At 28.6% G+C, this 12,952-nt stretch overlaps 1 protein-coding gene across 2 annotated transcripts; it reads right to left on the bottom strand.

Annotated features, from left to right (window-relative positions):
- Positions 1 to 4,414: 4,414 nt before the first annotated feature.
- Positions 4,415 to 9,156, bottom strand: LOC107003353. 2 transcript variants are annotated; one of them, XM_027912669.1, is made up of 4 exons: positions 8,572 to 8,699; positions 7,617 to 7,760; positions 6,877 to 7,007; positions 4,415 to 5,356 (listed from the first exon to the last, which is right to left on the bottom strand). In XM_027912669.1, exons 2-4 carry the CDS (start codon positions 7,617 to 7,619, stop codon positions 4,579 to 4,581), a joined length of 912 nt encoding a protein of 303 aa, XP_027768470.1. In that variant the 5' UTR covers positions 7,620 to 7,760; positions 8,572 to 8,699; the 3' UTR covers positions 4,415 to 4,578. The 2 variants fall into 2 exon arrangements, with proteins under 2 accessions (XP_027768470.1, XP_015057157.1); XM_015201671.2 differs by lacking the exon at positions 7,617 to 7,760 and having other exon boundaries at positions 8,572 to 9,156.
- Positions 9,157 to 12,952: the final 3,796 nt, after the last annotated feature.

Here is a 12,952-nt window from a genome sequence, read left to right as displayed (position 1 = left end):
AGATATATATATATATATATATATAGCATAGATTGAAAATTTGGATGAAAACTTTTACCTGCAAGGTCATACGATCGATCCTCTTTTGCTCCTCTCTTCACCTCTTTCCTTTTCTTTTACATACAATTTACTAACCCTAATTATTATACGATTTATTATAAAGGAGGTAAAAGTGACCCACTATTAATTTTAATGTTATTTCTTCTAACCACAAATTAAATAAATTATTAAAACAGCCCAAGTAATTTCATAAATATAATTTTGAATAGTCCAAGACACTCATTTAGAATCTATCAAAATTATTTTATCAAATAAAAAGTTCTAGTACTCAAAACGATCAAGTGTGTGTGTGTGTGTGTGTGTATATACATACATATATATATATATATACATATATATATATATATATATATATATGCCTGAGTGTTCCATAGATTTATCTAAAAAAAATTGGGAAAATATTTGATTTTAAACTAGTATTGTCTTTCTATAGCTTTAGAATTCTTTTTTTTGGAAAATATTTGATTTTGAATGTTTTGCTTATATCATGGGATTATGTGAATTAATTGTTACCATATTTTGTGCTATTGTTACCATTTATTGAAAAAATAATTTTTTTGTATAAATTTAATTTTAAAAAATATGGATTAATTACTTAAGTGGATCCCTTTTAAAAAATAATTACTTACTTTAGATATACTCTTTAAATATTACCATTTATAACAATATAAAACAAAATTATATATTTGTTAGATTTTTCTTCTCTCAACTCTTTCTCTTTTTTTTTCTCTCCGTTTTTTAATTCTTCTCTCTTTCTCTTGCTCCTTTCTTTTTGTGTATCTTTCTCTCTTACTTTTTTTTTGTTATTGTTTTTTTATTTTTAGCTTTCTCTTTGCTGTTGCGCTCTCTTTCTCTCTTGTTTTTTTCCTTTTGTTTCTCGAAGAATGAATAAAATTTATATCAATAATTAATTAATTAAATAAATAATTTATTCCCTACAAATAAAGAGAAACAACCAATTGCAAAATGAATTAAACTTGAACTAAAAATGTATTACACATATCAAAGTTGAATTAAAAATGTATTACACACAATGATCTATAGAGTTAATTAAACTTGTATTAATAATAATTAAACAAGTAATCCATTAATGACAAATAAATCAAAAAATTACAAAATAAATTCTATTGCCTTAAAATTATATTACACAATATTAAAGTTGAATTAGAAGAGAGAGTTAAGAATGAACGGAAAAAATAACTAACAAAAGACAAGTGAATGATCTATAAATTGAATTAAACTCATATTATTCATGAATAAAACTTATACCGTATGTATCTTATAAATTATTTTTTCTTTTATCACTAAGAAAAATGAATAATGGTTGCAATATGTAGTAAAAATCTATTGTGCATGTCTTATAAATGTATTATTAGTGTGTTACATAAATTATTTTTGTTGGTATCCGTAAAAAAAAGTGAAGTGTGCAATACATATTATAAATGTATTATTCATGAATAAAATATGTATTATATGTGTCTTATAAATTACTTTTTATTTGTATCACTAAGAATGTGAGTGATGTTTGCAATATGTATTAAAATGAATTGTGCATGTATTATAAGTGTGTTACCTAAATCATTTTAGCTGATATCATTAAAAAGGAAATGAAGTTTGCAGTATGTACTATAAATGTAGGATGTATTGTTCATGATTTTAATACAATTAAAATATATCTAATACAACTTTAATACAAATGTGATATAATTCCGTAAACTTCATCCTTTTCAAGCTTCAATCTAATAATTTCCTAAAATCAATTCTAAAGTTAATAAAACCCTCTTAAAATTGAGATATAAACTCCAAACAATATTTTTAACTATTTGTAGGAACTGGCTATCAAAACTATCGCAAACGAAAGAGCAGTCAATGATTCGTAAAATAAATAAAACTTGTATCAATAGTAATTAGATAAGTAATCTAATTGTAACAAATGAAGAAACATAATAAACTGTCAAATGAATTAAACTTGAATAAAAAAATATATTACACACATTTTAAAGTTGAATTAGAAGAGAAAATTAACAATAAATGAAAAATGTAACTAACGAAAGACAAGACAATAACCTATAGACAGAATTAAACTTGTATTATTCATAAATAAAACATGTATCATATGTGTCGTATAAATTATTTTAGTTTGAATCACCAAGAACATGAGTGATGTTTGCAATATGTATTACAAATGTATTGTGCAGATGTTATAAATGTATTACAAGTGTTACTTAAATTATTTTGGTTGATATCACGAAAAAAGGAGTGAAGTTTGTATTAGGTATTATAAATGTATTGTTCGTGAATTTAATACAGTTAGTGCAATTATAAAACATATGTAATACAACTTTAATACAATCGCGATACCGTTCCATAAACTTCACCTTTTTCGAGTTTTAATCTAATATTTCTCCTAAAATCAATTATAAACTAAACCAAACCCTCTTAAAATTGTGCTATAAACTCCAAACAACATTTTCAATTACTTGTAAAAAAAATCTATCCAAACTAATCACAAATTCGTAAAATTCCAGTAATTAATTCAAAATTTGAATCTTTATAATGACCATCAATATTGAACTCTTATTTCTATACTTTTAAAGATTTGAAATTTCTATTTGAGAACATGATATTGTGCATTTTTTTGATTTTTCTATTTCTTCTCGTCGCGTTTTTGAATATAATTAGTGAAATATTGACAAAAACTGATTTAACACCATTATTTAAATGAAAAATTTTTTTTTTTTATAAAAAGAAGAAGAAAAAAAAGAGAAAGAGAAAGGATGATGCAGGAAGAGACAATGAAGAAGAAAAAAAAAGGAGGTGAGAAAAAAGAGGCAGAGAAAGAGGAGAAGGTAAAAATTTTTAATTCTAAAAAATTGTTATCTTTAGTTAAAAAAATTATATTGACATAAATGATAAATATTTTTTTAATATTGCATATTTATGTGATTTATCCAAAAAAACATTTTATACAAATTAAAAATCACCTAACAAACTAAACTATACCCATAAAATATAATTATGTAAATTATACCCATAAAATATAATTTCATAAATTCCATTTATCACATGTGAAATTTTCCCTACAATGAAATACTATCATACTATGCATATTTATTGTTCGTCTGCACTAGTTAGCAAAATTTGGTTGATTGGTAGCAATTGTTTTTGGTGGTTTTGACAACTAATTGTGATTATCCTAGTATATCATTTGGATCTCATTGCACATTGTGTCACATGATTGATAAATATTTGATGTAAACGTACATCGGCTCAAACGTATTAGTAGTTTAAAGTAAAAATCAAATGGAGCCTTAAATTTAAATTGTTAATAATTTTTATATAAATTATGTCTTCTAGTTTTCATCTCATAATATAATCATTCTTCTTTTAAATTATTTTTCATAAGATATAGTACTCAAAATATGTCAAATTTCTTCTAATAATCTCTTCATTTTTCATGAAATGTTTACTTTCTCTACAAATAGTATTCAATATTTGTTAAAAAATAATAACTTATAACTTATTATTATAAAAAAAAATGAGGCTCCTTAAATTTGGAGGCATAAGACACATATTTTTTTAACACTATCGAGCCGCCCATGTAGACATATGATACGAATACGTATTTAAAGAGGATCATTAATATGGTGTAATGATGGAATATTGAATGTAATTAAGCGTCAAGCGTATTTTCGCTCAACTTCTCCCTCAAAATTATATGCAATTAAACATACCAATGTATACCAGCACAAAAACAGTTGTTTTGCATTATCACATCTCAATACTTGCATGGATAAAATCTATATCCTGTAAAGGCTAGTTACTTGCTATTTCTTCTAATATAAATATTGAGTGACTCTCTCCATCAATAGTACTAAAGCAAAATCGCCACACTTGCAAACGGCAAGCATGGCCTGCTTTGAGCTTTTTCCAAGTAAAAAAGGACTAACAACAACATATTCAGTGTAATCTCACAACTCACAAGTGCAGTTTGGAAAGGATTAAGTGTATGCAAGCCTTATTCCTGGCTCGAGTAGGTAAGAGATACTGTTTCTGAAAGACCCTCAGCTCAAGCGCAACAACTCAAAGATGACTATGCAATGTAAATTATTTTCAATCTACAGTCTCTAAAAACTGTGGCAGAAGCACATTGATATATATTGAATGAATCAAAACCATGTGAATCAAGATATGCAGAAAGAATGTCAAATATATTTTAATAATATAATCAGTGATCTTTCCTCCCAGTTACAGATAAATGAGCTACATATGTACTTAAACATATATAGGATTTGGAAGGTCGGTGGAGCAACAAAAATTTCTACTACACAGATCTTTGCTGTGCTGCTACAGATTTTCAACTCTAAGAATAAACTTAACCTTTTTTTGCAACAGAAAAAAAGGAATGGAAGATGAAATGACAGCAATAAGCCAGTATTTTTAGTGCTTTACTTTTATAGCTAGTTTTCAGTTTCTAGTTCTTAAGAAGAGGACTAACAAAAAATGCAGAAAGAATAGCTAATCAACAGCAGTCTTGCTTTTTCGAGGACCAGTGGGCTTTTGAAGGCTATCAAAGATTGGTTTGGTAATTGCGGCAGTAGAAATTGCCTGGAAATCTGGCTTCAAATTCCACTTGGATGTTGTCCATAGGGAAGATAACGTGCTACTGTCTGATTCCTGCAAACTCGGTGTACTCGATGACTTCCTGACACTTGCACTGTCGTTCAGAAAAGAATCGTTCAACAGCATAGTGATAGGATTTATGGAACTTGCTTCAGCATCTGGTCCAAGGAGAATTCGACTAGCTGATTTAGGTCGCAAAGCCAAACCTTTGCCAGCAGCAGCAGAAAACCCGCTGCCACTGCTGTTATCTTCTTTCAACAGCACTTCTGGCGTGCGGGAACTGAAATCAGCCTCAGATTTTTGGCGCCTTCTAGACAATTTCTCGAACAATCTATTAGAGCAATTTTCAGCGCTACCTACTCCGTTCTCTGACATATCATTAGCTACACTTTTACATTTTCTATGAAGACCACGTGGTTGATTAGAATGATGAGTTGACATGACAAATGGTCCATCTTCTAAATAATGTGATACTCCTTTCCGATAGACAGCCATTTCAAAACCTTCAGATGCAACTTTCTGATCTGCCAGTTTAGGGCCCTGATAACCTAGTAAAGAGCTCATGGCTGGTGAAACTCTTTGCTGGGAGGAAGACTTCAATTTCAGGGATTGAAATGAACCAAACAAATCAGGGTATTTGTTCATAGGAGGGATCTGCTCAGAGCTGCTTGGCCTGTCAAGAAACAAATCACAGTTACCACATAGCTCAGCACAAGTTCTAAAGCTTAGAATATCAAAGATGTGGTAGTCAAGAAGCCAATGACACAGAAATGACTAAATACATAAAATAGTCTTGTATCGTAGATACTACTTGACATGGGACGTCGTATCAACTTTAGAAGAAATAAGCAATCTTCATTAGACTAGCAGTTCACATGAATATAGTTCGGCGGAAATTAGTGATATGAGAAATAATATGAATTTCCTCTTTAGTTTCTCTAATTCATACTAGTGCAAGCGTTACCAAATTCATTCTAATTCACAAGAAAAAGTAATCCAGAATATGTACCTGGAAACATATAATAGAACATGATTTCTGCAACTCCAAGAGACCCCACGAAATGTCAGATGATACTAATATATAAGAACCACCTAAATGTTAACTTTGTAGGAAACTAGTTATATACGATACAAGAAAATTCTTCTTGTGGACAATCTTTTCTTTCTTTCAGTAAAGTTCTTGTGGACAAAGCAAAGCTTGTCTGTCTTTTTCCTTTTAGACAGTACATGGTACATGGTCAAATTACCTAATTTTCGGTGTGAATTTTGAAATAGAATCTTCAAGATTTTTGAAATAAACTTACTCATTACTAAAATTACAAAAAAAAAAAAAGTACAAAAAGTCACAATAGTTATTTTTAAAAAGTAATTGAAAAAACTGTGGTTAAAGAAAAACTCATTTGACTTCCCAAATAGTAATTCTGTCCCATAAAGTGGATCAGACGAAGTAATATTACCCACAAACCAGATTACGTAAACAAATTTATACAGCACAACACAAATTATATATGCCTTAATTGGAAATTTCTATTTCCAACATACAACAGAGACCCACCCAAGGTAAATGGGCTCATCTCAAGCTTTTCTCCACGAGACCCACATAAAGCTCTTGCCTAAACAAGTCCTACTTAAATATCTATGTGAAACACGGCAGGTTATATTCTACAGGTGACACTAACAAATTACAATAACAGAGAACCACAAGCTGATATGACTTGTTCCATGTAGAGAAAGACAAGTAAAAAAATGACGACATTCAACTAACAAATAAACGGTAGATTGTGGTTTGTTAGGTGAAATATCTAATTCATGTCAAATTTGTAAAGAGAGAAAAGGAATGAAAGCTGATGAACAAAAAGTTCAAACAACATGCAAAGTTATGAAGGCATCTCTAGGTAACTGTGATCAGATCCCCAACACCATATTATATCAAAAGGGTGCCCCCATACAATAAGCACTATTTTCTGAAAGAGTTAATGCAGCTCTGAACAAACCGGAATATACCGTGTATGGCTTTCATGTCCAGAAGAATAACAAAGGAAAAACGTGCAAACAAGCAATTATAATTATACATAAAAGCTTTATCCTCAGACTAGTACAACAAGTTCATTAAAATAAAGACTTTATAACCAGTACTAGAGGAGATGTTGTGAAAGAGACACATGTATGAGATCTAAAGAAACGTTACAGTACCCTTGGGTGTCTTGACCATTTGAGACAGCAGGTGATGGTGGATGCCTCCCAGGTAATGGTATTTGAAGTGTCTTTCGAGCAAACATTTGGAGATCCGAAACCAGCCCATTCAACTTCTTAATATCAGACACCTGTCACATTATATGATTGCACACCATGTTAAAGCCATCATCTATTTGGAGGATGCGATCTTAGGTGCAAAATGATAAAGATATCTTAATTTTGCAGTAAAAATAAAACAAAACTGAAGTTCAGCATTACATAAAGTGCATGCTTAGCATGTCACCTAATGGAATAAGTTCAAAACTCCTTGAATCATCACACTATTTATCCTCGCATTTGTTTCAAAATGTTCATAAATTCAGCTGGCATTCTCAGAAACTTGCAAGTGTTCAATGACCCACTTTCCTTTTTAGTCTGTTTCAAAATGAATGACATCTTTCTTTTTTTTTTGTAACATTTTAATTTCAGGTTTCCATGTGGCATGTTTAAGGCCACAAGATTAAAGGAAATTTTATACATTTGACATAACTTTAATTTAGGACCACAAGATTCAAAAGTCTTCTTTATTTTCTTAAACTTCGTGCCAAGTCAAACTAGGCCACTCTTTTTGAAACAGAGGGAGTAATATATATGCATTGACAATAGCAGAAGAAGAACTAATTAAGTGCATAAAGACATTTGTCATAATAATAGCCAAAAAGATAAACTTTAGCCTTTAAGAGCAGAGGCTGGCTAACCATAGCTCTAGAATCCAGTATACTGACAGCAGAGTTGAGAGTACATGCCAAAACGAGCTCTGCCACTACATGCCTACAACCGCTAAATGATCCACCAGAATTTGATGCTATAGTTACATTTATCTCCAGCAGAAACTTCTACAGCTGCCAAATTTAGGTCCATCTTCATTCTATCAATTATATGCTCATGGAAAACAGAGTAAAGCCCACATCTACAACCACTAAAGGATCCTAGAGAACTTTAATGATCACCTGCAAAAACTACTAGAGCTGCTGACTCGTCTTCCTTCTGTCAGTTAAGGGCTCGCAGACAACACAGTAAAATCAAACCACCTCAACAACTATTCCTCTTCTTTTTACTTATCAAAGGGAAATAAACACCCAACTCTAATATATTGTGCCTCCCTCGTCATTTTTCACTATTACATAGTTCACAAGAATTCTCTTCTCTTTTTTTTCCGAATATGGCAAAGCTCATCCCCACCAAACCTCCTTTATGAGGAGCTAAACGACACCTTTTACTTTTATCAACTCGAACACAACCTCATTTCACTAAGCTATCACTCTATTGTCAATGTCAAAAATCTTTTTCTATAATTTAATGAAAATGGCATTTTTGCAAACTACGACAGCTCAACTAATCAACCAGCAGCCTGTTATAGGCTTATAGCCCACACAAACAGAGAGACCAGTTATAGTTATATGAACAATGCAACAAATTTATTCATTCAAATGTCCCCAATTCCTCCATTCTTTCTATAATCAAAACTAAAGTATAACACAGCACACATGAAGCAACATCTCATAAATACCGATAACTCAATCCGACAACAACTAACCCTCTGTCCCAAACAAGCCAGGATCGACTATCCGATCCTTCGTTACTCCGTTTCAACTACAAAATACCAATATTTTTATTTGTATTATTTACCAAAACCAAAAAAAAAAAAATTACCTCAACGCCATATCTGATTGCTACACCAGGAAGGGTATCAAATTTTGTAACTTGGTGTTGAATATAATTCGATCCTCCTCCTCCGTCGTCGGACTGCCGAGGAGGTGATGACGTCATCATCGCAAATCAATTTCCGGTAAATCAATCTCCCCCCGCAAAAATTAACCGAAAAAACCCAACCCAGTTTAAATCTACATAATATAATCAACTAAAAATCTACAAAAATCAGAATCATCATTCTTCTCTGAATATTAATAAAGAATGTATCTTTATTGCCAACTCAATACAAGAAAACAAAAAAAATAAAGCCTAACACAGCTTCAGTTACACATTTTGATCAATACCCATTCAGCAAAGATTGAAGAATTCATATAAAAATTGCATCTTTAAGTATCAAAAAAAGAAATGAAGGATTAAAGAACGAAAACACAAACAAATAATATAGAGAGCTTCTCAGATCTGGTGATGAGGTAGTTTTTATTTTTTATTTTTTATTTTTTATTATAATTTTGTTGGTTCCTTTTTTCTTGGTAAGAAAAATGAGAGAGAATGAAAGATGACGGGAACAGTGATGATCGAGAATGTGCAGAATTCTTTGATTTAACAACCTTTTATATCATTCAAATTTCTTTACCCAAAAATAAAAATAACAAAAAGAGGATACCACGTAAATATCTTTTATTGTTAATTACAGGGTTGAAAATTAAAAAGAAAGATTTAAGTAATATCATTCATAAAAGAGATAAGTAATTCATTATATAAAAATGATATTATAAAATATAGAGACAAATAACATCATCTTATTATATTCGGACTGCAAAAAGGTTCACACTACAAATTCTTCTCCTAACCAAAATTCTCAAGGCCATTAGAACTAAATTATGAATATTAATTAAATTAGGAGGAACAAATATCTATTTATTGAATCCTAACATTTTCCTACTAGAGAAAAATTAGCCAAAATGAGAACTTTATCTTATTCATTTATGATAAGAAACTCCGGACAAATATTCAACTACGATGAAGAAAGCATAGCAATGAAATAAGCAAAGTAGTGCACGATAAAAGAAGCAATAACGACAACGAAATAGTATGATAATCGAAACTCAATAAACAATATAAGAAGATTAACACATAAATAAGAATTACAAGTATACGACTAGTACTATGACGGGTACTAATTATAGGTCTAAATCCTCGCAGGTAAGACAACACTCTATCTTTATTGGCATTATACTCTAATACACGATCTTCACTTCATCCTATATAGAGTTGTCTAACTACCTCTCTTCAATACTTTTTTAGCTATCTTCACCCCTTTGCATACCCCTATAACTAGCCTATCTTTACTAACTTTCTACCTTAATACGTGATCTCCACTTCATCGTATCTATAGTCATGGCCTTAGTTTATGTAATTGTGTCATGTTTTGTCTAATCACATTTTTTCAGTACTTTTCGACCTACCTTCTACCCTTTCTCACACCTTCTAACTGAGACTTATACACACCTTCTCTTTCCTAATTATGAATTCAAATCACTAAAAAGGTAAAAAGGAAAAGAGTTCTTAAAAAGGTGTTAAAAAGGTACCAAAATGAGGTAAAATTTATCAACACAAATATTTGCACAAACACATATCAATCCCACTATGAAAAAAGTTGCAATAATATGATATGATACTTAAAATCTAACATTCTATATATATGTTTTTAAAGATCTTAACATTCTAAATGTATTAACAATAAATTGATTATCATTACATATTTTTACAATAATAAATATTATCGTTAAAAAAAATTATTGCCACTAAATATCTTTTTTAACATTAATATTTTCTAAGGTTGAACCTTTTTCTTAAAGAAAATATATATATCCAATATTTAATATTAGTGTGGATCGAGTAAATATGAAGTATGTTGAAAATTTTTATTGGGGTAAATAATTTTTTAAAAAGTTATTTCGTACTTAAAACTTGAATATGATACACATGGTTAAGTATGTATAAATATTAATGAGACTCCAAAGTAACTCTTGTTGGTTAATATTAAATGATCTAATCAATATATCAATATATAAAGGAGGATCATAGAGGAGCTGATGTGGCACCTCTCTATGACCTCCATTTCAATTACTTTTTTTCCTCCTTTTTTTATTTTTTTTCATTTCTCTTTATTAAATAATTTATTTATTAATTAAAAAATTCATTCATATTTATTATTCTGTTTATACCTAATAAGTTACAACAAAACCTCCATCTATTTACATTTCCTACTTAAATAATATGTCTCTTCAACTTATTTTTAATTATTCTTATGGTTTACACAAACTATAAATAACAACTATCTATGTTCAATGATCATTCTCATTTTCTCATTCTTTCTTCTTATTAGTATAGTTTTTTCCTCTTTTATATTTTTTTTCTTCATCTTTTTCATCAATTATGTACTTAAGAAGTTCACCATATGATCTTCATATTGATAAAGATCATAGATATATTCTTCAAGATTCATCAAATTGATGTTTGCATTAGTTTGGTACAAGTTTATGAAAATGAAGAAGGAATCATAATTATTTCATGATTTCATGAAGAAGATGGTCATATTAGTAAAAAAGTTTGAATGATTTTCAAATATTTTGAAGATTAATTCATTCATGTATTGTTTCGATTATATTTTTTTTTATTAGATATACAATTTCATGTTATTCAACAAAAAATTAAATTATGAAACTCTACTAATCAACACATTAGAAAGCTCAATTAACATTATTTTCTTCATTTTACTTTGCTTTTCTTCTTCTTCTTCTTCTTCTTCTTCTTATTATTATTATTATTATTATTATTATTAGTATTATTATTATTATTATTATTATTATTATTATTATTATTATTATTATTATTATGACTGAAGATGAAAAGTTATATAGTTTTATTTTTATGTAATTTTTTCGTCATGTTCTAATTAATATTTTAATTTTTGTCACAGTTGAAAAATATAATATTGCACATGATACATTTCTTATAGCTATTGCATATTGATGCCATTATATATATATGATATAGTTTATCATATTAAAAAATAGTCATAGACTAAACAAAAAATAAATTAATCATTTTTTAGTACTTTAAAAAAATTTAATGAATAAATAAATTATTTAATGAAAAGAATGAAGAAAAAATTTCACCTTAGTCACATTAATTATATTATAACAAAAAAGTGTAATTTATTTAACTTCTCTTAATTATTGAAAATGAAGAAGGAATCAGAATTATTTCAAGATTTCATCAACAAGATGGTCATATTAGTAAAAAAGTTTGAATGATTTTCAAATATTTTGAAGATTAATTCATTCATGTATTGTTTCGATTATATTTTTTTATTAGATATATAATTTCATGTTATTCAACAAAAATTAAATTATGAAACTCTACTAATCAACACATTAGAAAGCAATTAACATTATTTTCTTCATTTTACTTTGCTTTTCTTCTTCTTCTTCTTCTTCTTCTTCTTCTTCTTCTTATTATTATTATTATTATTATTATTATTATTATTGTTGTTGTTGTTGTTGTTGTTGTTGTTGTTGTTGTTGTTGTTGTTGTTGTTGTTGTTGTTGTTGTTGTTGTTGTTGTTGTTATTATTATGACTGAAGATGAAAACTTATATAGTTTTATTTTTATGTAATTTTTTCGTCATGTTCTAATTAATATTTTAATTTTTGTCACAGTTGAAAAATATAATATTGCACATGATACATTTCTTATAGCTATTGCATATCGATGCCATTATATATATATATGATATAGTTTATCATATTAAAAATAGTCATAGACTAAACAAAAAATAAATTAATCATTTTTTAGTACTTTAAAAAAATTTAATGAATAAATAAATTATTTAATGAAAAGAATGAAGAAAAAATTTCCCCTTAGTCACATTATTTATATTAAAACTAAAAAGTGTAATTTATTTAACTTCTCTTAATTATTGAAAATGAGATACATAAAAAAAAAAGCGATGTGATATTTATCTTCTCTTTTTTGACCTTTTTTTCTTATTTAAATTAATTGATTTTTTGTAAAAGTAGTTTACTCAATTAATTAAAAATAATTTTTATTAATATAGGAACATCTACAACAAAAACTTTTCACATAATTAGGAGTAAATAATAATCATGCATAACTCACATCTTTCTAATTTTCAATCCTAATAGATTAATTTTCCACTTTCTTTTTGTAACGACCTGTTTAGTCGTTTTGAGCAGCAGATTTTATTTCTGAAAAAACTGGCTGAGTCGACGGATCCCACGACGAACCGTCGTGGGCACGACGGACCGTCGTGGGGGTCTCGTTCCAAAACACTTAGAATTCTGAAAATTGGGTA

This window comes from Solanum pennellii, chromosome 11 (assembly GCF_001406875.1).
Source record: "Solanum pennellii chromosome 11, SPENNV200".
NCBI classification, from domain to species: Eukaryota; Viridiplantae; Streptophyta; class Magnoliopsida; order Solanales; family Solanaceae; genus Solanum; species Solanum pennellii.
Note: the sequence above shows the minus strand (reverse complement) of the source record. Positions and strands in the feature narration are given on the sequence as shown.

Coding starts and splice junctions, on each gene's coding strand:
- LOC107003353 (XM_015201671.2), bottom strand. CDS start 8,691: ATGATGACGTCATCACCTCCTCGGCAGTCCGACGACGGAGGAGGAGGA. Junction 7,008..8,571: donor CAATCAGATATGGCGTTGAG/GTAATTTTTTTT, acceptor ATAATGTGACAG/GTGTCTGATATTAAGAAGTT. Junction 5,357..6,876: donor AATGGTCAAGACACCCAAGG/GTACTGTAACGT, acceptor GTTTCTTGACAG/GCCAAGCAGCTCTGAGCAGA.